Here is a 26090-nt window from a genome sequence, read left to right on the forward strand (position 1 = left end):
TTGTAATATGCGTTACTGGACATATCTTAGTTCTTCTAGAACCTAATCTGATAGAAGCATAAATTCAGTTCTAGAATTCACAAAACTTATGCCTTATGAGGCAACTTATTCCTACGGAACTTTTGGCGGATAAGACAAATCTTCTCTAAACTTATGGCTTATGAATTAGATACTACAAAACATAACGTTGAATAAGGTAAAAGTTCTCAAAACTTATGCATTACGAAATTAGGTCATAATTAAGGATACTTTAGTGCACAAATTTTCATTAAATGAACAACAAAGGCAAAAATCAAAGACCAACGATTTGGTGAGAAAAAAATATTAAAGACCACCCCAAAATAGGGGTAATTTTGCGAAAACTTAAGTATGTATGTTTTGTATGTTAAATATAAATATATATTTTTTATTTACATAAATGTACGTATTTTGTATACAACCCATGTATATATTTTGTGTATTTTAACTAGCTTCCGCAATTAATTTCAATCGACAGGCCCTTTTATAATCACGTTGGTGCCAATGTTTAATTTTGTTCGAAGTTAACAGATTGTATGCACGTCCAGAAAGGCTACTGCAAGAAAACCGCTTTTTTTTTTTTGGCATCCAACATACTATTTATATTAATTCATAGTAAGTTTAAAGTGTTAAAAGATACTTTACAATCCAACTAGGATAATTAGCAAATCAAACAGTCTTTTGTAATAATGAACTAGAAAACTTTGCTAAATTATGTGCTATTTTGTTCCAAGATCTAGGGATATGCACTAGGTCTACATTTTCAAAGAACTCCATCAACTTTCAAATATCCTCGCAGGTCGTTTCTATCTCCCACGATGCAACACTTCTTTTTTGTATCATATTCACCACGTTCTTAGCATCCGACAATACTTGCACTCTCGTCCATCCATTTTCCATGGCTTTTTCCAACGCTTCACGAATTGCTAACGCTTCAGCAGTGATGACCTTCCCAACAAATTGAATTGGGGCGCCAAAGACTTGAAGCAACTTACCGCAGGCACTCCAATGCTTGCCATCTTCCTCTCCTTATGTAAGCTAGCATCTGCAAGTAGGATAATACCATCTTGTGCAATAGTAAAGTTCTCATCATTAGGATATTCAGTTATACATGGAGTAGAAAGATTAGTAAGCAAGTTATCTTCATATTCATGGTAGTCAAATAGTGCTTTGCACACAATTCACTAGGTTCATAGTTTTCTCCATTGAAGATTAAGGCATTTCTCGCTTTCCAAATTAAATTTGCCACATAACAGAGACACTTAACTTAGTTAGCTCAATAAAATCTGGATATCGATTAGCATTATTAAAATTATCATTCCACCAGCTAGCAAAATTCATAGTGTTCACTACGGAAGGTCAATTTATAGGACATGTCTTCCAAACTAGTTGGGCTTTAGGACATCTAAACAACATATGCTCAATTGTTTCACTTTCCAAGCCACATCCTTTGCAAACATCACAATTATGTTTTAACCTTTTTGAAACAATATGGTTAACACGAAGCACATTTATTATGCATTTTCGAATAAAATGTTTATATTTATTTTTAATATTCATAGACCATAGAAAATCTAAGAAACTTTTTGGAAAGGAATGATAGCTAAATTGAGGTCTTTCCAAACTAACTTGTTGACATCTGACCAAATCTCTATTTAAATGATAACCCGATTTTACCTCATACTTACCTGATTTAATATGATGCCACATGATCCTATCCGTTATTCCAGTAGTAGAGATTGAGATAGAGGTTATAGCTTGTACATCAGTTGGGCAAAACAAAAGTTGAAGCTCTTGCATTTGATAATATATAAAATCAAATCACATCGGCATTTAAATTATATTATTTCTTAAATAGATAAGTTAAAAAACTTACATAATTTTAAAAACATAGATCATTTGAAAATTGTAAACTAAAACAATTTTCTTCATACATGAGATTATACCTTGCTTTAATTTGAGAGTATAATTGGACTCTTAACATTATTCTCAAATTTACCTTGCTTTTAACTCAGAAATTTATTATTCAATTCTAATCTATTTTTTTAATTCTATTAATTTAATCATCGTATGATCAATATTTCGGATGATTGCCGTCAGATTGACGCCATCTCTTCATGGTGTCACATTATTTAACGTTTCTTTGTTATCACGCTTAATTGAGGTTAAATACCTTTCTCAAATATCTAAAGCATTACTTTAGCATCTTAGGCCTTAAAGTTAACTAATTTGACTTATTAAAGAACGTTTAGGTATTCTTCAGTTTAATACTTAAAACAAGTCTTCAAATATTGTAAGAAAATCATGAAGAAAAATCGTGAATTTTGTATAAACCCGCATAATTTGAAAATATGTAAACAAGACTTTAGTTTGGTGTGAGGTATAAGGCATAAATAAATAAAACTGGAAAAACTTAAATGGAAAAAAAAGAACTTCCACACCGATTCAAACTCACACCAGCAGCAGCGTGGCCTGCATCTCAGGTGTGCCGCTCCTACCCCTGAGCTATTCCACTACTAGAAATCCCCTGAAATCATATCATTTAGATACGAAAATGTAACGGTGCCAACTACCATGGATTGGAGAAAGAAGGGTGTTGTTACTGGAATTAAGGATCAAGGACAGTGTGGTAAGTTAAACCAATAACTCATTGATCATATAACCATCTTTTAAATATGAATCTGCAACACTAAAAACTAATCAATCTTATTATAATGTAGGATGTTGTTGGGCATTTTCTGTTGTTGCTGCCACGGAAGGAATCAACAAGATCAAAACTGGTAAGTTGATTTCTTTATCCGAGCAGGAACTCGTCGACTGTGACACGAGTTCGAATATGGGATGTGAAGGAGGTCTCATGGATGATGCATTTAAGTTTATCATCAAGAACCATGGGCTTACTACTGAATCTAATTACCCATACGAGGAAACCGACGGCACTTGCAAGACTGGCAAGGAATCCAACCATGCTGCAAAGATTACTAGTTAGGAAGATGTTCCAGCTAACAGAGAGTCTGCTCTAGTTAAAGCTGTAGCTAACCAACCTGTATCTGTCGCGATTGATGCAAATGCATCAGATTTTCAGTTCTATTCAAGCGGTGTTTTTACTGGAGAATGTGGAACTGAATTAGATCATGGTGTTACAGCAGTTGGATATGGTGAAACTAGTGATGGGATGGAGTATTGGTTAGTGAAGAACTCATGGGGAACTGGCTGGGGTGAGAATGGTTATATTAGAATGCAAAGAAACATTGATGCTGAAGAAGAACTTTGCGGAATTGCTATGCAAGCTTCTTATCCAACTCTTTAAGTTAATAGATATTTGGTGCAAGTTTGCTATTGATTCTTCTCTAATGATCATTGTTGGTCACAATGTACATAATTTATCGTGTGTGTCCACAACTCTGTGCACGTTTATGCAATTTTATATGTTAAAAGAAAAGCTTGTATATAAAGACTAGTGTAATGTGATGAAATTATACTTCGTTTCCTTTCAATCTCTTTTTATCCGACAGTTTCATATCATTCTTCCTTTTCTTTATTTGCAATGCACTAACAAAACAACTTATTGAATTTATACTGAATCCAGAGTCAAGGTAAAATAAACAAAAGAGATATATCGAAGTAGTTTTGATATTGGATAATCTTATTACTCTGGTGGAACAATTAATTCATTTGATCCCTTTACATTCCATATTCGAAGTTGTGATCAGATCTATTCATTATAAAGAGTTGATTCAATACCTTTATTACGTACCCACAGGTTTTATGGGATTTGAATCAGATTCAGATTAATTTATATTGAGTCGCTGCCTATATTAAGTTGTTGCTAGCAAATACTACTATTTTTGGTGTGGTTCCTCTACACCTAGGACACCAGAATATCGAGCCATGAATGAAAAAAAGCATGAGCAAAAGGCATATAGGCTAGTGATTGTGGTGCCCCAATTCTTGACTAGAGGGGAAATTTACTGTAATGCTTTCTTTTAAGGCATAATACATAAATATGACCCTAAACTTGACACCAAATTATAACATTGACCTTAAACTTTGACAGTGCACAAGTAGGCCTTTAACTATACAAAGCCTGAACAAATAAATATTTCAATCCTACGTGGCAAAATGCATGTAAACACTCAAAACCACGCGCGTCGGAGTTAGAATTGAAGGGTTTTTTTGTTCAGCTTTTGTATAGTTAAAGGGCCTACCTGTGCACTGGTAAAGTAAAAGGTCATAGTTATACTGTATCTTTTTTATTAGGTGGCAACATCTGAGTGGATGACTAATCCACGTAGGCGCAAGTGAGGTACACACGTGTAAGTTGCAAAATTGGAGTGTTTATTTGTTCAGGTTTTGTATAGTTAAAGGGCCTACTTGTGTACTGTCAAAGTTTAAGGTCAATGTTATAATTTTGTGTCAAGTTTAAGATCATATTTATGTATTATGCCTTCTTTTAACTGTATGACACTATGTATCATTTGGTCACCCTGAAAATCTTCATCTTTCATTCAAATAAAAATTATTTTCCCATCTCGAATTATCTCAATTTTGATGCTCAATACTCCATATATAGTTGAAATTGTATAAGATCAATAATGAGTTTTAGCTCGAATCATTTATACGATAGAAGGTTAGTTACACCTACAACCGAAATAGAATCCTGGTTCAAAGATGTAGAATCTCGTCTGAATCATCATTTCTCAGGACTCTTTAGTTTAAGTTCTTTTTTCAGTATTCATATATAATTTGCAAGAAGTTGTATTTATTAGACTAAGTAAATGAAGACAGCAATGTAGAAGCCAGGGGCGGCTCAACCACATTGGTGGCCTAAGGCGAAAGTTAAATGGGAGGCCTTAAACTCAACAACAATAAATTATATACATTTTTATCTAAAATCTTTTTTTCCAGCTTTTTGAGATGCAAAATTGTTAATAATTTTTTTATAATCAATTTCTTCTAATAATTCTTTTTCAATTGATAATATAGCCAACCCATTTAATCTTTCTTGAGACATTGTTGATCTTAAATAAGATTCATTTTTTATTTTGAAAAACTTCTTTCTGCAGAGGCAGCGGTTACCGAAATTGTTAACATTATTCTATAAGCATTTGGAAAAGAATCAACTCTTTTATTTGATTAAGTATCTCGATTAGAGTATTATCTTCTACTTGTACTATTTCTCTTAAAAATTTTAATTTAGAAAATAAGTCTAAACCATCAATATCAGAATGTGTATTATATTTTAAGGAACATTCAAGATTAAGACAATATTTTTTTAAATTCTCGTCATATAAAGATCTCAATTTCTTTCCACTAAATAGAAAACCAAAAATATTTTCATAAGCTTCAAATTGTTCAAATCTAATTTGAAGTGAAAAAATGGCCCGGTCTACTATTTATAAGAAATAATCAACTCTAAAAGATTCTTCAAGAGATCTTGTGATTTCATTATGAACATTCTCATCAAATTATTTTTTTTCTATAAATCACATGTTTATTACGAAATTAAGGTTCTATATTCATCTCTAATGTAATTTCCTTGGCCGAAATCATAGCAGGTGTAAATCCTTCTTCTCTGTATTTTTTTTAAAAAAGAAACTAGACCTCTTAATTGATCTATGGCAACATCGATACTCATATCTTTTGATTGTAAATTTTTCTAATTGAATTAACAACAAATAATACATCATACCAAATAGTTATACCTAGTAAGAATTTAAAGTTTTCAAGCTCATAAATTGTCAAACAGTTGGCTTCACTTTTAATCTTTGAATCATCACTAACTTCTACTAATTTCAATAAAGCATCCCTTATTTGTGGAGTATGAAATCTTATTGCTTTAACAATTTCAATACGACTTTCCCAACGTGTTTGTGACAATGATTTAAGAGTTAAAATAGGTACATAATCTTTCAAATTTTTTCATCGTTTAGTGGAAGAAGAAAATAGTAAATATATACGTTGTACCACTCCAAAGAATGATACAACTTTTGTACAAGAATTAGCCGTATCGCAAAGTACCAAATTTAGATTATGACAACCACATGGTGTGTAAAATAATCTAGGATTTATATAGAGTATTCTTTTTTGCACTCCTTGATGTTTTTCCTTCATATTAGATCCATTATCATAACCTTGTCCTCTTAGATTACCAATGTCAAGTCCAATACATTTCATTTCATCTAAAATAACTTCAAAAAGACCTTTTCCACTTGTATCATCCACTTTTAAGAACTCTAAAAAATATTCGATAATTTTTATTGGAGTTGTAGAAATATCTACGCTCCGTAATGTAAAAGACATTTGATCTTGATGACTTGTATCCGGCGTAAAATCAAGAATTATAGAGAAATACTTTGTTTCTATAATTTTTTCAATAATTTTATTCTTAATTTCACTTGCCAACAAACTTATCAATTCATTTTGAATATTATGTCCAAGATAATGATTGTGAATTTCATCATGTTTAATTCTCCGAATATACTCTTGCATGATTGGATCAAATTCTGCAATCATTTCAATGCAACTTAAGAAGTTTCCATTATTTACTTGATATAATTTTTCATTTTTTCCTCTAAATGCCAAATTATTTTTTTCAAGAGCTTTTATGACGGAAATAATTCTTGAAAATACATTTTTTTCAATGTTCTTTATCTCTATTAATTTGTTCTTGAACATTTTTATCAATTGTTCTATTGTTACGCAATCTAATTTCTAAATCAATCCACGAACTCATATTAATAATATGTTGGTTAGATATTTTGTGAGATCTAAGTTCAGCATTAAGATTTTTTCAATCTCTACTACCTTCACTAGCAAATATATTGTTCTTAGCATTAGAAGTAGTATTAAACAACTTGCAACAAAAATAAAATACTTTATTTAAATCTTTGGAATAAACTAACCATCTTCTGTCATGTGTTTCTCCATTTGCTAATTTTTGAAAATAATGCGTAGTAGAAAAATTTCTTAAAAATTCATCCTTTGAAAAATCTATGTCAGTAATTCTAATTGGTCCATTTTCTACTAATAAATCTCTTAAATTTTTATCAATATTATTCCATTGACTAGGATCATATATATTTTTAGGAGTACAATTATTTGATTCATTTTTAAGATCTTGATTTTTTTGAGAATCTGTATATGACATTTCATTAATTTTCTCCCCTTCTTTTTCAATTATACCATCATCTAACTCAACTAAATCAGTGACTTGTTCATCTAAAAAAATTTTTAAAATTTTTTTTGATTTAACATTGGTATTATTTATCAAAAATTTATCAAGAGCTCTTTTTTAAAATTTTATCAAATTATCAACTCTTTTTTTTTTTTTTAAATTTTGAATAACCAGATTCATGTTTTCTAGTCGACATATTAAATTTTAACAAGTAGTATAAAAACAATCCGTACTATTAAATAAGAAAATGTCAAATGTAAAATACAATAATAATATAAAAAGTTTGAATGATATTGCCCGTTTCAAGAGATATGAAGACTTGTTCGATGATCCCAACTATCGTTTAGCTACTTCAAAATGTCTTTTTCCAATTTGAAATATGAGTTGTGTTCTCTTCAAAGTGAAATTAACAATAATGTAATTATATTATCAATAATTTTTAAATTTTGGTATGAGCTTTTTATGACTTTGAACTTGAAAAAGACAATAAAGAAAATAGAGAAAAACTGAGAAAGAGAAGAGTACCTGAGAAAGAGAAATACTGTGGAAAAAGTGGGTAAAAAAAGAGTAATTTAAAGGAGTAAAAAGAAAGAGAGCTTGAGAAAGGAAACGTTTTTTTTAATGAAAATGTAAAAAGAGAATTAACTCAATAGTAAATAACTATCTGTTAAAAGTTACAGTAACAAGAAACTTTACTTTTAATTTTTACTATTTTTTATCAAATCCTATTTTTTAGCTATGCACCATCTTTAAAAAAAAATTATAATTTTTTTTTACATTATCAATAGATAAGTGCTAGAAAAATGCCCCCCCCCCCCCCCCCAAATAGGAGGCCTTAGACAACCGCCTAATTAGTATCCACTACCAACCAACCCTGGTAGAAGATCAAATAAGTAAGAAAAAGAAAGAACAAAAGGATTAATACTGGTTTGACCAAACCAGTGGCCAATGTCAAGTTTCTCTAACACACAAGGGTTTTTCACAATAATACTGTCAAAAGAAGGGGAAGAAGGATTGAAAAATAGCAAGATGAAATAGTGAAATGATGCACCTGTAAATTGCTACAAAAGAGACTGCAGTGAAGAAGGAGAGGCTAAAACTTTTTAGAGTGTTTTCAATTTTTCTGGATGGTTACAAATGCACAATGTGCCTCCATGGATGATTCTAGACATCCTTCTAGATAGATCTAAAAGAAAAATCTAGTGATCCTTATCTTCTGCCACTCTAGAATATCTAGATAATTCTACAAGATATTTATTCAAGATACTACACTAGGATATTCTAGAAGAACCCACTCCAAAAATATCTAATATCTAGGATTTTTTACTACAAAAAATATCTACTAACTAGGAGTTTCTAGATAAATCTTAATTTTCTAACACTCCTCCTTAAAATTTTTCATTGAAACTCCCTACAACATCCTTTGAAACTCAAACTTGTTGGTGGGAAGATTCTTGGTTAGAATATCGGCTTTTTGTTCTTCACTTCTGCAATGCACCAACTTAACTTCCCCATTCTTCTTGGCATCTCACAAAGCATGAAATCTGATGTTGATATGCTTCGTCCTTCCGTGTTGTAGTGGATTTTCAGCCATAGCAATGGCTGATTTATTGTCCACATAGATCATTGTTGGTTCTCTTGGCATAAGATCCAAATCAAACAAGATTTTTCTCAACCAAATTTCTTGATTTTTAGTAAGTGCAACAGCCACATACTCGGCTTTTGCTGAAGATTGAGCTACCATATCCTGCTTCTTTGTGCTCCAAGAAAAAATATCTGAACCAAATGAAAAAGAGTAACCAAATGTGTTTTTGTAATCGTCCAAACATCTACCCCAATCACTATCTGAATAGCCAATATGAACTCCATTTTTCACACTTCTATACCAAATGCCATAATCAGTAGTCCTTCTAATATACCTCAATACCCTGTTAGTACCTCCAAGATGCTTGGTGCTGGGACATTGCATATATCAGGACAGTGGAATAGCTGCAAACATCGCATCTGTCCTGGTAGTAGTCAGATACAACAAGCTTCCAATAAGGCTCCTATAAAGTTTTAAATCTACATGCTTTTCTCCATCATCCTTGTAACACCCTGAATGTTCGAGCTAAAAATAAAATCAATTGGACCTCTCTTCATATGTACTTTGACCAGAATATAGAAATTTTATTGTATCTAGGTGTAAAGGTCAAGTCTGAAATGTCGTAGGGGTATTGGGTATGAATTAAGGGCATAAGAAATCTCTAAAACAAATTTGAGTGAAAGGTCTTTTAATGATTAAGTTTTCATATAGGTTCACACAAGGACCAAATTTAAACAAACATTTCTCCTAGAATATTTAGAGTTACGTGACCCATTACCCATCAAATTAAAGCTTTTTGAGTCATCTTTTCAATTCCACCAACAACTCATTAATCCGAGACCCGAGTAAAAAGTTACGTGTATTTTAGTAAGAACAGTCAGAACAGCCCTATACCAGACGAAAATTTTCTTTTTTTCTTTTCTTTTCATATTCTTGGAGGGGTAATTTCATCCTTTCCTGTTTACATTAACCCCAAGTTATTAAAACCTACTTCTCCATTAATTTTATACATTAAAACCCCTAGACTTACTATTCATCAGTTACACGTTACAATACAAACCTCCCTACCTTCTTCAAGTTTCACCGGGTAAAACCTCACTTTTCCCCATCAATTTTTCATATAATATCCATAAATAAACATCCTTATTCCTCCTCTAAAACTCAAATCTCAAGAATCTGATGAAATTCATTCAAGAAAACAAGTCTAATCCCTTCTCTGGATCTCAAGTTCTTCAAACATTTTGAGGTATGTAGAACCATCTTTTGCTCACATTTCATTATGTTTTCTTATTCTCCAAATATGTTTTGTAATCTCCTTTCCAAATAGATGGTGTCTAGGTATTTGTATTCAGCAGTTAGATTAAACACAAATCAACCTGTCAAGTTCTATTTCCTCTTGGCATCTAAACAAGTGCATATGTATTCATAACGTATGGACTAGTTTTGCCTAAATCTAGAACTTGAATCTGGTCCTGTCAATAATATGGTGGTCTCAATAATATTCAACAAGTATTTTCTATTTCTAAATTTCTTGAAAGACGTTAGGATTAATTAACATAAAGAACATCCCTTTTATCTCTTAAATTAATGTCCAATCCCGTTTTAGTATATGCTAGCATACTGAAATTCTTAAAGTTTAACAAGTAGGAAGGACTGCTTTATCTTCTACTGGGATCTCATATTAATCTTCTTTCCAAAATCTCTGGTTGTAGATGATTTGTAATACAATATCTAGCCAATCCTCCATGTCAAAATCTCAGTCATGCCATCATGTGAATGTTTTATTAAAGTTATAAGATAAAATTTTATGAAACTCTTAAAGTATGATTCCAATTCCATAATCCATAAAAAAGTCACCTTCTCACAACATGCCTAAAACTCTTTGCACTATGAACTATACATTATGAAATTGCAAACCCTAGTATAATAATACCAACTTTTCAGGAATTTTCCCATTGACCTAGTTAATAGATACTTAATAATATTAATATGAATATTTTTACAAGAATGGTTCCAATCATGTACATGAATTATATCATATTGAACCATGAAATTACCTATCATGACTCTCCAATATTGATAGTGTTAATTCATTAATATGAACCTATTACGGTTAACTCTCAATATGAGTCTAAAGTGGTTATACATAATTATGAGCCTAAAGAGGCTAAACCATAAGTATGAGCCTAAAAGGGATAAACTATGAATAGGAACGTAACAAGACTAACATTTTTGGTGAAGAACTAATCAGCTAAATAAGATAACGTCATGAGCATAAGGGAGTTAGTTAGCTAACCGTGAAGGCATATGTTGAAATGAAAAATGCCGAAACTATGTTTGCCGACATAGGATAGAGATTATTCTGCAAGTTGTATGCCTCTCTTTTTATGTGTCTCGAAAAGGGACTAACCATGGATACTTTCTAGAAAATTATGTCATGTCATGTCCTATGCCCGGCAAGGTATAGGACGACTTAGATGATCGGGCCGAGATTAGCCTCCATGCCCTCATATGGTAGTTTATGATGGCTCACTACTTTCTCCCACAAATAATCAAAGGAATTAGATCTACTTTACTTGATCAATTATAAATTTAGCTTATATTCTTGTTCCTTTCCAGTTTCTTCTTTTACGTTTGAATTTTATTGTCATTTCTAATCTCTTGATGTACTACCCTCTTGAAATGGTTTTTCATACCAATACATTCTACGTATTAACCGTCTTTGGCACTACATCATTTCCTGATGTAGGTTCTGGCTCTCATGTCTGCGGTAAGACGCCTTATAAGGATCTCTATCTTCTACTATTGGTGAGCCTTTTTTTTATCAGGAGGTTGGATGGGATATGATGAATTCATTATATTTTCTTTCCTTTTAGTATTGGTTCTTATTAGAGGTTTTACAGACTAATTTAGTTGCCAGATAGATCTTGTAATTTTTAGTATTATTTATCATGACTATTGTATCTTCAGACGTTAAGTGATATTAATGATTATTGATGAAAGACTTTATCCTTTATGAACTCTTATTCTATTTTGTTTACTCTCTATTCATTATGTTAGTTGTATGCTTATGTGATATGCCAACATTCGCTCGTACTAGCAATAGTATCGGGTGCGTGCCACGTCTAGGGCCTCAGCTCGGAGCATGACAAACTTGGTATCAAAGCGTAGAGTTCAAGTGTCTTAGGGTATCTGTGAAGCCATGTCTAGTAAAGTCCTAATTATGAGTGTGAAATGCGCCACACTTATAATTTGGAGGCTACAGGGTATTTAGGTAATGTCTCTTTTCTTTCATATTCTAGATTGTGCCACAGAGCTGCCTTAAGAATCTTATGTGAATTTGTGTGATGTTCCAATTCCTCTTACTATGCCTCACCTTTAAGGTGGTAAAAACATTAAAGGTTAGATTCCTATCGATATAGTTCCCTCAGATAGTGCCAACAAAAAAAATAAGAGACTGCACGAGAGACTAAGCAGAGATCATTAGTGCGTTTAAGCCCATTGATTCATAAGAATGCACTCTTTTTCATTTTAATTGCGTGTTTGTGCCAAACTAAGATGTGATCTCAGATTTTCTTTACTTTTTTTAAACCTTATTGCAAATGACACCTTTAGCCAGAAGTTATGTATTTAAGTTCTTGGATAGTATTTTCGCCTGGGAGATAATGTAGTTTGGGTTGTTATAAGTCATAAGCAGTAGAATGAATTCGAGAGCTAGACATATGAAGTCAAAGTGTAGTGGCCTAAGAGTGAATATAGTAAATTGATCGAAGTATATAGCTAAAATCATGTACTTATTAAGTGATTGATTGGGTGATATGTCTTTAGGTGTTGTCTAAGGTGTGATAAGTTGGGTATAGATTCTATGGTTGCAAGTAGAGCAAGGATTGTTGGATACAATGACTTAGAAGTATACTTGAACTAGGAAGCAAGTTAGGACGACATGCGTTAGTGTTAGTAAAGATTAAGTCTATGTTGTGAACAGGAGGATAGAGTTGTTAGGAATTGACAATTTTAAGCTGTACCTTATGTTTTAAAGAGAGTACCCCCACTTGTTTTTTTAGAGCTATGAATGTAGTTTAGTCAAGTCATTGAATAAGTAGTAGCGATGTGCTATAAAATACACGGATAGATTGCAATTAGATAGGCTGTGAGACTAGATTAAAAATTTACTATTTTGTCGTGAGCCCTCAATGACCTTATGTTTCTTGATTATCTTTGGTAGAAATAATTCTAAGTAGTATAAGTGGATGAGTGTTGCCATCTATGTTTAGTACTAGACCGTAAATCTTAACCTTAGATGATCGTCGTGGTAAGAAGAAGGGTAGCATGAGAATGATAATGTTAGTTAGGATTGGATACAACGGGCTTGACAAAACGTATGCGAGAAATAAAGATGTTAACTTGTGAAAACTGTGAAAGTGTAAGTATGATATATGTGGACTCTAGATGAATAAGTGAATAAAGGGTAAAATATTTGATGATGAGGAAATCTTAAGAATTATAAGAGAAGATGTGTGCTCCAGAAGAGATACATATCGTAGATGAGATTCTAAGCTCCTAAGTGTGGTGTCTTCCTAGTTTATTATTCTTGATATTGTGTAAGGTGGAGAGATTCTAAGTATGAATTATATGGTAATCCTTCGGTCTTAATCAAAGGATTATAAATAAGAAAGTATAATGTTAAGTCTCTTGATATAAGTTTTAATTCTATAATATTGGGTGGATAGAAATTTAGAGGTGTGATGATTGTAGACTAATAAGAAAAGACCAGCATGTTAAGTTTTTGAGGAAGTGGGCATATATACTAGTAGGAGCATAAATTATAGAATAATGGCCATAGAGGCAAGAAAAAGTTTAGAGAAGTATCTCAGAAATAAGTCCTAGCAAAGATTAAGTATCTACAAATATAGTCTATTAAAAAGAGTTTAGCATTCATGTATATAGTGATACCCCAACCATGCAGAGTAAAGTATGATAGCTCAGTTTAGATAATATGTCCACAATCTTAGGACACTAAATTTTAAGCTAAGGGGGAGATGATTGGGTGAGGAACGAAGTCATATCTTTGAATATAAATAGTAATGTAATGAGTTAAAAAAAGAGCTAGAATGAGAAAGTGATCCATGTTTATCCTAAAATATCCCTTGTACTTCAGTCACTACGACATTCAACTCATGTCCCCATATTAGCATCATGCCCATGATCTAGGTTTATGAACTTCATACTGATTCACGTTCATGCTAAGTTCCTAACAGATTAACTCAATGATCCCAGGCTTACTCCACGAATCTATGAATTTCAGTATGCCCAGTCCTATGAACTCACACTTTTTGATATGTTTCGAACTCATGTTATGTCATTATCAATATCCAAAATGATTCTTCAGTTGTGATTTATGTATTTGATATATGAAATATTCGTGCCTATTATGCATTATTCCCAGGACACATCTTTATTAGCAAGGTTATGATAAGTATTAGTAGTGATTGAGTAGTATCTCTTATATTCCTGATGCTCATATTCTAGTCCTTTGATGGTATTATTTATGATATAACTGTGGTGTGATATCAATTGAGTAATGGTTGGATAGGAGTGACTAGATGTTCCTTGTTGCGATGGTGGCAGTGTACTGGTTCATCTAAGATCATAAGCATGGATGAAGTGTGAGATGAAAATTAGCTATATTTAATAGTTGGATGAATTCATATGGGGTGTCCCCTGGTAGGAGTACATGAAATTGCGGTTCATAGAGGTTCTAGGGTGGATGGAGAATATTTTTCTTATTAACTGGGAAGAAACCATGAAATTTTTACAGTGATGAGCTTAGATATCATGTGGCTACAGTACACTATGAAATTTATGACTGCTTGATTAAAGTTCAAGGATGGATGTTTTCATGATAAGAAAAAGTAGTGTCCCTGGGTATAACTATAGATCCAGGAGAGACCTTGTTGAGTTTTAGAACTAACCTAAGAGAAAGTCAACAATAAAGATGAAGGTTCCTAAAAGGAAATAGAATATGGGATCCTGAAATTTAGACGGGCATGAGTATTTTAGGTGTGGTACCTTGTACCTCTGAGTAGGCTTAAATATGGTAAAAGTGTGTTAGAATCAGACTAGTACTTATGTGCCCATGTGAGAATTGTACTTTGGAAATAATGGAATGCAATATTCAGGGGAAAGAGGTAGGTTCAAAAGGTGTTGCTAAGATCTAATGCTACCAGTATTAGAGGTGAAAATACTCGTATTCCTATGTCTAATGCATCCCTATTTCATGGTATGTAACTTCAGACCAAATGGGACTTAAGTCCTAGTCTTTGTCATGCCATTCATTCTCTATAATCCCTATTTAGATAACTAAGATACCCCTATAGCTCATACCTAAATTCATATCTTACATTGTTATGTTCATTTCCCATGAAACACATGTCCTATGACATGTCTATGTTAAGTCTAATGCATTCCATGACTCGTGCCTCTAAGTTTCTTCTATGGCTTGTTACGAAGCTCCACATGTTAGGAAAGTTCATGTCATTAAGAAATAGTTCAGGAAAGACTAGACTATTCCAGTTTTCTAATGTAAGGTACTTATCCATGACCATCATTCGAGGACGAATGATCCCAAGGGGGAGATATTGTAACACCCTGAACGTTCGAGCTAAAAATAAAATCAGTTGGACCTCTCTTCATATGTGCTTTGACCAGAATATAGAAATTTTATTGTATCTAGGTGCAAAGGTCAAGTATGAAGTGTCGTAGGGGTATTGAGGTATGAATTAAAGGCATAAGAAATCTCTAAAACAAATTTGAGTAAAAGGTCCTTTAATGATTAAGTTTTCGCATAGGTTCACTCAAGGATCAAATTTAAACAAGCATTTCTCCTAGAATATTTAGAGTTACATGACCTATTTCTATCAAATTAAAGATTTTTAAGTCTTCTTTCCAACGCCACCAACAACTCATTAATCTGAGACCCAAGTAAAAAGTTACATGTGTTTTACTAAGAACAGTCATAACAGCCCTATACCAGACGAAAATTTTCTTTTTTTCTTTTCTTTTCATATTCTTGGAGGGGTAATTTCGTTCTTTCCTTTTTACATTAACCCCAAGTTATTAAAACGTACTTCTCTATTAATTTTATACGTTAAGACTCCTAGACTTACTATCTATCAGTTACACGTTACAATACAAACCTCCCTGCCTTCTTCAAGTTTCACAGGATAAAACCTCACTTTTCCTCATCAGTTTTTCATATGATATCCATAAATAAACATCAGTATTCCTCCTCTAAAACTCAAATCTCAAGAATCTGATGAAATTCATTCAAGAAAACAAGTCTAATTCCTTCTCCAGATCTCAAGTTCTTCAAACGTTTTGAGGTTCGTATAAACATCTTTTGCTCACGTTTTATTCTGTTTTCTTATTCTCCAAATCTGTTTTGTAATCTCCTTTCCAAACAGATTGTATTCAGCAGTTGGATTAAAAACAAATAAACCTGTCAAGTTCTATTTCCTCTTGGCGTCTTAACAAGTGCTTATGTATTCATAACGTATGGACTGGTTTTGCCTAAATCTAGAACCTGAATATTGTCCCATCAATAATATGATGGTCTCAATAATCTTCAACAAGTATTTTCTATTTCTAAATTTCTTAAAAGACGTTAGGATTAATTAACATAAAGAACATCCCCTTATCTCTTAAATTAATGTCTGATCCCGTTTAAGTATATGCTAGCATACTAAAATTCTTTAAGTTTAACAAGTAGGAAGGACTGCTTTATCTTCTACAGGGATCTCAAGTTAATCTGTTTTCCAAAATCTCTGGTTGTAGACGATTTGTAATACAATATCTAGCCAATCCTCCATGTCAAAATCTCAATCATGCCATTATGTGAATGTTTCTATTAAAGTTATAAGATAAAATTTATGAAACTCTTAAAATATGATTCCAATTCCATAATCCATAAGAAAGTCACCTTCTCGCAACATGCCTAAAACTCTTTGCACTATGAACTATACATTATGAAATTGCAAGCCCTAGTATAATAATACCAACTTTTCAGGAAGTTTCCCATTGACCTAGTTAATAGATACTTAATAATATTAATATGAGTATTTTTACAAGAATGGTTCCAATCATGTACATGAATTATATCATATTAAACCATGAAATTACCTATCATGACTCTCCAATATTGATAGTGTTAACTCATGAATATGAACCTATTACGGTTAACTCTCAATATGAGCCTAAAGTGGTTATACATAATTATGAGCCTAAAGAGGCTAAACCATGAGCATGAGCCTAAAAAGGCTAAACTATGAACATGGACGTAACAAAACTAATATTTTGGTCAAGAACTAATCAGATAAATAAGATAACGTCACGAGCATAAGGGAGTTAGTTAGCTGACCGTGAAGGCATAGGTTGAAATGACAAATGCCCAAAACTATATTTCCGGACATAGGATAGAGATTATTCCAAAAATCGGATGACTCTTTTTTTATGTGTCCCAAAAAGGGACTAACCATGGATAGTTGCTAGAAAATTATGTCATGTCACGTCCTATTCTCGGCAAGGTATAGGACGACTTAGCTGAACGGGATGAGATCAGACTCCATGCCTCACATGGTGGTTTATGACGGTTCACTACTTTCTCCCACAAATAATCAAAGGAATTAAATCTACTTTACTTGGTCAATTATAAATTTAGCTTATATTCTTGTTCCTTTCCAGTTGTCTTTTTTTACTTTGAATTTTGTTGTCATTTCTAATATCTTGATGTACTACCCTCCTGAAATGGTTTTGCATACCAATACATTCTACGTATTGACCGCCTTTGGCGCTACATCATTTCATGATGTAGGTTCTGGCTCTCATGTCCGCGATCAGGCGCCTCATTAAGATCTCTATCTTCTACTATTAGTGAGCCTCTTTTCTATTAGGAGGTTGGATGGGATATGATGAATTCATTATATTTTCTTTCATTTTAGTCTTGGTACTTATTAGAGGCTTCACAGACTAATTTAGTTGCCAGACAGATCTTGTAATTTTTAGTATTATTTGTCATGACTATTGTATCTTCAGACGTTAAGTGATATTAATAAACATTTTTGAAAGGCTTTATCCTTTAAGAACTCTTATTCTATTATGTTTCCTCTCTATTCATTATGTTAGTTGTATGCTCCTGCGATATGCCAAAATGTTCGCTCGTACTAGCAATGGTATCGGGTGCGTGCCACGTCTAGGGCCTCGGCTTGGGGCGTGACAATCCTTCATTAAATTTTCATTCACAATAAGTGGAGTTGCAACAGGTTTGCACTTATCAAGCTTGAACCTTTTTAAGATATTCAGTGCATACCTCTTTTAGGACAAAAAAAATCGTTCAGAAGATTGAGAAATTTCCATTCCCAAGAACTTTATCTCCCCTAGATCAGACATTTCAAAAAATTCTAGCATCGCATTTTTAACTTCTTGAACCGCAAGAGAATCTTCACTTGTGATCATTAAATCATCAATATAAACGGATATCACAATTAACTTTCCATCAGCTTGTCTTTTGAAGTATAAAGTAGGCTCATTTAGGCTTCAATTGAAGCCTTGAGACAACAAATGAGTATCCAGCCTACTGTACCAAGCTCTCGGAGCTTGTTTAAGGCCGTAGAGACCCTTTTTAAGCTTATACACTTCTTCACCTGCAACTATTAAACCTTCAGGTTATTCAACATAAATATCTTCTTCAAGAAGGCCATTTTAAAATGCAGATTTGACGTCTAAATGGTAGATTTTCCACTTGTATGGTGTTGCAATAACAATTATAAATCTTACTGTCTGATGCCTCATAATAAGATCAAACGTATCTCCAAAGTCCACTCTAGGTTGCTGGGAATAGACTTTAAACTACGAGTTTGGATTATGTTTAAAGATGGAGCCATCTGGATTGAACTTTGTTCTGTAGACCCATTTGACACCAATGATATTCTTTTGTTCGAGCCTATCAACGAGCTCCCAGGTATTATTTTTATTAATCATGGCAAGATCCTCCTCTATTGCAGAAATCCAATCTTCATGAATTGCTGCTTCTTCAAAAGAAGATGGTTCCACAAGAGCAAAATTGCATTGCTCATAAACTTCAGCTAGTGATATGGTTTTCAAAACTGGAGAATCTGAAGTTAATTCAACATCTGAATTATGCTCTTTTCCAATAATAGGACTAAAAAAAATTTCACTCATCTATGGATTTTGAGTTGTAACTAAAGTACTCCCATCTTGTTTTTTTTATAATAATATCTCGATCCCAATAATAGTGTCTAGATTCATCCACCGCAAGATCTCTACTGATAAGCACCTTCTTCGTATGAACATTATACACTTTGTACCCTTTTGCAGCTGTGCTATAGCCCAATAAAATACAGAGTTTTGCCTTATTATCTAATTTTTCTCTTTTAGCATCAGGAACATGTGTATAGCAGACTGAACCAAAGACTTCTAAGTGTCTCGCAGATGGCTTTATACCTTTCCATGCTTCAAATGGTGTCATATATTGGAGTGCTCTAGTAGGTAATCAATTTAGCAAATAGACTGTGGTATTGATTGCCTCAAGCCCAAAATATTTGGGTATCTTCTTTTCTGCTAGCATACATCTCGCCATCTCCATCACGGTTCTGTTCTTTCTCTTAGAAATGCCGTTTTATTCTGGCGTGTAGCTCACAGTAAATTATTATTAATGCCCACATCTTTACAATACTTGCTGAACTGATGCGAAGTATATTCAGTTCCATTATCTGACCTGATATACTTTAACCGACAACCATTCTCCCTTTCTACCATAGCCTTGAATTCCTTGAAAACAGAAGACACTTGAACTTCGCTACTTAAAAAATATACCCATGTCATTCGAGTTAGATCATCTATAAAGAGAATCAAATATTTATTCCCACTCAAAGAAGCTATTCTTATTAGTCCACATATATCTGTATGAACCAGCTCTAGGTTTTTCTTCGCCCTCCAAAGACTTCCTTTAGGAAAGGATTGTCTATGTAATTTATCGAATTTACATGACTCACAAACATCTTGGCACATGTCAATTTTGGATACATCAAGCACCATACCCTTGGATTGCATATACACCAATGAACTAAGGTTGTAATGACCGAATCTTTTTTGCCAAAGCAAAATATCACTTATTTCAATATTGAAAGAGCAACTTTCAGCAGAATAACATGAAATTGGAAAAGAATTGCCAATCATGCTAATTTTAGATACTTCACAATCTTTAGGATCATAAATGACATATTTTTTATCCTTAAAAGTAAGTGAATAATTATTGTGAAGCAACTGAGCAACACTTAACTAGTTTTGAGTTAGGTTTAGCACATAATGAACATCGTTTATGATTTTCATACCTTCGTCCGTAGAAAATTTCACTGATCCTCTTCCTTGAGCTTACACCAGTGCACCATCTCCAAGCTTCACTTTGGTCCTATCAGACCTGTCCAGGCTAACAAACAGATTTTTATCAATCACCATGTGCTTTGTGCATGGACTATCGACATACCAATTATATCGATTAACATGTAATGTGTGGGAAGCCATGAATACCTTCTCCTCTGTTTTTTCAACTTGGTGATCTCCCATAAAATTTATTCTTTGGGAAGACTGACCACTTTGAATTTGCTTTTGCCTGCAATACTTCTCAATATGCCCATACTTCTTGTAGTATCTGTATTGAATAAGAGACCTCTTGAACTTCTGCCAATAATTCTTCTCCAAGTGGTTTGTCTTCTTACAAATACCACAAGGTGAAAATTTTCCTCTCCTCGAAGATCCACCTTTGTATCCACCAGATTTCACCTCTCCAGAGTGGTTTAAAGAGATTTTTTTGCCTTTCTTTTGTTGCTTGAATTTATGTCTTACTTGAAAGGCATCTTCGACTGTTCCTTCGCTTCTCATGGCTACCCGCTACTCTTGATTTGCAATTTAGAGATCAACTCAGCTATTGAAAGAGTAGTCAAGTCACAAGACTCTTTAATAGCTGAGATTTTTGATTCAAACTTGTCCAGAAGGCTGACCATGATCTTCTCTACAACCTTCTGATCTGGAAAGTTTTCACCAAGTATCCTTATTTGGTTCACAATATCCATCAGCTTGGAAGAGTATTCTTTCACACTATCCGAATCCTTCATCTTCAAGAGCTCAAACTCCCTCTTCAAAGCTAAGACCTTAACAGACTTAACTCAGCTGCTGCCTTCAAACTCCCCCTTTAGCTTATCCCAGGTTTCTTTGGCTGTCTCACAAGACATAATCCTTGTAAACATCACTTCCGTAAGGCTTGAATGTATGCAAGTGAGAGCTCTTGGAGATCTAGTCACTTAATCATCATACTTTTTGATATCATTGAGAGTTGAGTTGTCTCTCAATGGATGGACAACAGGTTCTCCTCTCTCAACGACATCCTATAAGTTGAGAGCCTTCAAATAAGCCTTTATTTTAATGGCCTAAATATGACAATTCTCCCCTGAGAAAATCGAAGGACCCATTGTTGGTTGATTTTCTAGTGCCATATTTTCCAGCAAATGGATCCAAGAAAAAGGAGCTAAAAATAAGATAAGCCAATCAACAAAAAAAAAACAGATTCAGATCCCGTAAGAAATAGGCTCTGATACCATGTCAAAAGAAGGGGAAGAAGGATTAGAAAATAGCAAACTGAAACAGTGAAATGATGCAGCTGTAAATTGCTACAAAAGAGACTGCAGTGAAGAAGGAGAGGCTGAAACTTTTTTGAGTGTTTTCAATTTTTCTGGATGGTTACAAATGCACAATGTGCCTCCTACTTATACTTGTTCATGCATGATTCTAGATGTCCTTCTAGATAGATCTACAATAAAAATCTAGTGGTCCTTATCTTCTACTAATCTAGAATATCTAGATAATTCTATAAGATATTTATTCAAGAAACTACACTATGATATTCTAGAAGAACCTATTCCAAAAATATCTAATATCTAGAATTTTCTACAACAAAAAATATCTACTAACTAGGAGTTTCTAAATAAATCTTAATTTCCTAACAAATACACTTATTTCTCTCTGTTATAATCGAGTTCTTTCCACATGATCAAATGAGTATGGTTTGAAGCACGGTCGCACCAACGCCTATAATGATGATTTTCTACTCGTTAACAACCAACGGTTCAGATTGCCTTCATGTTCCCTCACTGGAACACTAGGAATTTCACAAAAGAAAGTGATAAGGGTACACAATCTTTTAAAGTATCATTTGAGTACTCTCAAAAGTCTAGAAAGGCCAGACACAAAGCTCAAGATGTTCTTTATTCGTTTTTCACAAGTGCAGGATAGATCAAAACTAGTGCAATTGCTGTTGTATATTTCTATTGTCTCCTCTTCTTTTTGAATTTTTCACAACCACTTGAGCAAGCCTCACTTGTCGAGTGTGAGTGATGTATGCTATAATCTTATTCCCCTCTGCTCGAGTTGTATGCTATAATCTTATAACAGGACAAGTCGTTTATTAAAATCAGAAAATGCTTTTCTTTCCATAAGCTTAAGGTGAAAAATGCTTCAGCAAACTATTTTCTTATTCTTTTCCATTTCAATAAGGGACAAAAGAGAAGCTATTATGATTAGCAAATTGGACAACATTGTGTTCAAGTACTCCATTTCTATATATTCCAAGATCTTGGGAAGAAAACATATCACAAGTTACAAATGAGAGGCTTATTATCACCATGTCGAAATCATATACAACATACGGCATTCTAAGGAAATAATTCAATATTAGAAAATGTTAAAGGAACATTTTCGCTAGTATAAATAATATCTTTGCTCCCTCTAGCATTCCTCGCCGGCATTCAAACACAAATATTAGCATTACTAGAAAGATTCAGACAGCAAAATATGGCCTTGATATTCAATTGGAAGTTCGCTTTTGCAGCTCTACTAGTGTGGGGAATGCAGGCTTCTCAAGCCACATTTCATGGTTTGTATGAAGCCTCAATGGTCCACAAACATGAGCAGTGGATGGCACGGTTTGGTCATGTGTACAACAATGACGTAGAGAAGGAAAAGAGAATCAAATCATTCAAGGACAACACTTAGTACATTGAACCCATGAACAAGGCTGGATCAAGCCTTAAAAATTGGACCTAAACGAATTTGCTGATTTGACAAACGAGCAGGGGCGGACCCATGTGAATTTTGGGGTGTCCAGCACCCACTAAACTCGACGTAGATTAGGTATAACTATATAAGAAGCACAGAATAAATGGTATAATTTATTAAAAAGCACCTAGAGAACAAACATATGGTTGGGTGCAGTGGCTTGAGGATATGACTCCCATGTCCAGTTTTCTAGGTTCGAATCCCTACAGCTACATACTATTTTTTATAAATTTATTTTTGAGCACCCACAACCTTGAATTCCTGGGTTCCCCACTGCAAACGAGGAATCCAGAGCTAATCACAACGGATATAGAATGCGTTCCCATCAGCAGTCGAAAATAACATTATTCAAATAATGTAACGGCTCTAGCTACCATGAATTGGAGAAAGCAGGGTGCTGTTATTGGAATTAAGGATCAAGGGCAGTGTGGTAAGTTAAACCAATAACTCTCATATCACCACTTTTTAAATTATGATCTGCAATACTAAAAACTAATCGACCTTATTTAATGTATCATTTTGTTGGGCATTTTCTGCTGTTGCTGCCATGGAAGGAATCAACAGCTGATTTCTTTATCCGAGCAGAGCAGGAACTCGTGGACTGTGACACGAGTTCGGATATGGGATGTGAAGGAGGTCTTATGGATGATGCATTTAAGTTTATCATCAAGAACCAGGGGCTTACTACTGAATCCAATTAACCATATGAGGGAATCTATGGCACTTGCAAAACTGACAAGGAATCCAGCCATGCATTACTCTACCTTAATTCTTTATTGGATTTCCAGAATTAAGAACTTGGTGTAATTAACAACAAGAGGTACATGACTGCAAATAATTACAGAAGCAGAGAACCATAATTTCTTGTAAGCAATTAACAAACTCTTAATTAACCATTGTAAGTAAGCATGGAAAATAACATGATGTTGAATCAAATCTACTCTTTTCACTCCTTTTTTTCATACAGTAGTACGTTCCATCTCTTTACTTTGTTGAACTTCGTATCAAGTCAAAATCAACTAAACAAATTTAAACCGAAGGAGTATGAAATAAGCAGCCAACAGAATGTCAATTACCACTATAAACAAGGAAAATAACATGAACTTTGAATCAAATCGACACTTTCATTCAATTTTTCATATAGTACTACTACAATTATTCTGATATTCTAATATGCATAAATTGGCGAGTGAATGTGTATTCTTACTATTATGAGTATACAAGATGAATAAAATCCAACACACAAAAGAATGCCTATAGTATTTCCATTTCTGGTGGAACTCTTCCCATTTCCATTTTTGTTAGCCTTCTTGGATTTTCGCCTTGCCCCGGAGAGTTGAGCTAGCAGTAGCAGTTGTACCTTTAGCTTTCTTGGATTTTGGCGGTTCTGGGTCAGAACCCATTTTCGCTTTGCCCCTGCGGGTGACAACACTGGAAATCTGCACATTTGCCTTCTCTTCAGAGATGGTTAATTTGGGTTGCTTGGAACTAATACTGTCTTCCTCCTTAGCTTTTCCTTTGTTCTGCACATTTTCCATTTTCTTGGACTCCAATTTGGCTTTGCCTTTTTTCGCACTGTGAGTCACGACGCCAGAGGAAGAAGACTCCACATTTGCCATTTTCTTTGGCGGTGTTTTGGATTTCTTGGGTTTTTGAGAAACAGCAAGAGGCGACTTCACTAATTCTTTGGCCTTGTTCGAATCAGAATTAGAAGGCACGTTAGAATCCACTTTGGCTTTGCGTTTCCCACTGCAGGTCACGACGGTAGAGGAAGACGACTGCACAACATTTGCCATTTTCTTTGGTGGTGTTTTGGGTTTCTTGAAGTTGGGTTTTTCAGTCACAGCAAGAGGCGACTTGAGTATTTCTTTGCCACGGCGATTGGAGCCAGCATCAGAAGTAGTAATTGTTTTGGCCTTCTTGGGATCAGAATTAGTATCCACTTTGGCTTTGCCTCTTTGGCGAGTAGAGCTTTCAGTAACAATGGTGGAAGACTCTATATTTGCCTTTCTCTTGGAAGGACCATCAGAAGTGTTTGTTTTGGCCTTCTTGGACTTGGGTGGTTGAGGATCAGAAGGAGAGTCCAGTTTGGTTTTGCCGCCCTGGTGAGTCGACTCCTTTTTCTTGGAAGCCATGGAAGTAGATGCACCAGAAGTGTGTGTTTTCGCCTTCTTCGACTTTGGTGGTTGATGATCAGAAGCAGAATCGAATGTGAGAGTAGAATGGTGAGTGGTTGAGGATCAGAATTAGCATTCAATTTGGCTTTTCGACTGCGAGTAAGTATGGCGGACGACTTCTTATCTGCCATTCTCTTTTTATCCATAACGAACAGAGCTTTCTTTCATTCCCTCTTTCAGTAGAAGGACGTTTATGGTGATTGCTAGAAACAGAGCTTTGAATTGATAGTTCGTTAATTATTCAAGCCTTATAGCCTTATATATCGGGCAGGCGGTTGAGAAACTATTTTTGGCGCCCAATTCATGGATGTATAATCCTATTGTTTTTTTCACTTGACAATTACTTATATTTCTTCTTTTTTTTAACAAGACCAAAATTTCAAAATCAACCCATTCAAGAGGTGAGAATTAATTAAAATGAATGAGTGGATCCCGCAATATTAATTAATTAAATTAGAAGGGGTTAAGTCATTCAAACAATTGCACACAGTTGTAACAACTATTCAATTGTCAAACAAATTCTATAGTGGTTGGAATAACTTGTATAATTGTTGAGACAAATTCTATAGTTATTGAGACAACTTTTATGGTTGTTGGGTGAAAGTATAAAAATAAAAAGCTGAAAATTTTTGTCACTTTTGCCCAATTCTTGAATGACCTTCACTTGATTGACACATTCATTTGTCCCTTAATTGCATTTTTTTTTAATGGAAAAAATTCAGATATCGGCAAAGTATAAGACCTATAACTAACTTCCTAGTGAAATTTTCAATAATTACAATTTATAGGCAAATGTAGTTAATAGTTATATGTATATATATAAGAATTATACAAATCAGAAGAAAAAGATCTAACTGAAATAAGAGATAAAAGAGAAAATTTGAAAGCAGTAAATTCTCTTAAACCACTTCAACTTCCCACTAATTGCTCATCCATTACAGAGCATTAA

At 33.8% G+C, this 26090-nt stretch overlaps 1 protein-coding gene and 2 pseudogenes across 1 annotated transcript; 2 read left to right on the plus strand and 1 right to left on the minus strand.

Annotated features, from left to right (window-relative positions):
• The first annotated feature begins 2489 nt into the window (after positions 1–2489).
• LOC107849003 lies at positions 2490–3328 on the plus strand (annotated as a pseudogene).
• Positions 3329–22700: 19372 nt separating this feature from the next.
• LOC107849002 lies at positions 22701–23758 on the plus strand (annotated as a pseudogene).
• A 507-nt stretch (positions 23759–24265) lies between these two features.
• On the minus strand, positions 24266–25099 carry LOC107849001. Its single transcript, XM_016693699.1, has one exon. It carries the CDS (start codon positions 25097–25099, stop codon positions 24266–24268), a length of 834 nt encoding a protein of 277 aa, XP_016549185.1.
• Positions 25100–26090: the final 991 nt, after the last annotated feature.

Source organism: Capsicum annuum, chromosome 12 (genome assembly GCF_002878395.1).
Source record: "Capsicum annuum cultivar UCD-10X-F1 chromosome 12, UCD10Xv1.1, whole genome shotgun sequence".
Classification (NCBI taxonomy): domain Eukaryota; kingdom Viridiplantae; phylum Streptophyta; class Magnoliopsida; order Solanales; family Solanaceae; genus Capsicum; species Capsicum annuum.